The sequence below is a fragment of the Terrapene carolina genome, unplaced genomic scaffold (genome assembly GCF_002925995.2).
Source record: "Terrapene carolina triunguis isolate 2854851 unplaced genomic scaffold, T_m_triunguis-2.0 Scaffold9666, whole genome shotgun sequence".
Lineage (NCBI taxonomy): Eukaryota > Metazoa > Chordata > Testudines > Emydidae > Terrapene > Terrapene triunguis.
This window is the reverse complement of record NW_020674017.1, coordinates 442-1,124: the sequence shown is the minus strand read 5'-3', so window position 1 is coordinate 1,124 and position 683 is coordinate 442. Positions and strand designations below refer to the sequence as shown.

General features: G+C 71.0%; 1 protein-coding gene across 1 annotated transcript in view; it reads right to left on the bottom strand.

Moving 5' to 3' along the window:
• Positions 1-179: 179 nt before the first annotated feature.
• LOC112124788 (retinol dehydrogenase 5) overlaps positions 180-683 on the bottom strand; it is a 937-nt gene continuing 433 nt past the window's right edge. Inside the window, exon 2 of the mRNA XM_026661541.2 lies at positions 180-442. Within this exon, the coding sequence (XP_026517326.1) occupies positions 180-442 (263 nt within the window). The remainder of the gene's footprint in view (positions 443-683) is intronic.

Below are 683 nucleotides of genomic sequence, written 5' to 3'. Positions count from 1 at the left end.
CCAGGCCTGCTCTGAGAGGGGGCCCTGCAGGGGGCACTACCTCCCGGAAGGGCAGGGGGTCGGGGATGGGGGCTGTGTGACAGAGAGCCGGGGAAGGGGGCAGGATGTGGGGGGCTCACCGCAGGCTGTCGGAGAGGGGACAGGGAAGGGGGCCGGGAAGGGGGCAGGATGTGGGGGGCTCACCGCAGGCTGTCGGAAAAGGCCTCCACCGTGTACTTGGAGACGCAGTAGCCGCCCCCGTTGGCCGAGAGCCGCCCCAGCACGCTGGAGGTGTTGACCACGCGGCCCCGCGCCCGCTTCAGCAGCGGCAGGAGTGCCAGGGTCACCTCGATGAGGCCGAAGGTGTTGACGGCCAGAACCTGCCTGAAATCCTGGATCCGCATCCACTCAGTGGGGCCGATGGGGTTCGCCACCCCCGCGTTGTTCACCAGCCCGAAGAGACCTGGAAGGGAGCCGGGATCTGCCCTGAGAGCCCCCCCGAGCCAGAGCCTCTGCCCCCCACGGTGCCCTTGCTGGGAGCCCCCCAGCACTTCTGCCCCCCATGGTGCCCCCTGCTGGGAGCCCCCCAGTGCCTAAGCCCCCCCAGTGCTCCTGCCCCCCATAGCGCCCCTTGCTGGGAGCTCCCCCCAGTGCTCCTGCCCCACCCCCCACGGTGTCCCTGGCTGAGTGCCCCCCCCAGCACC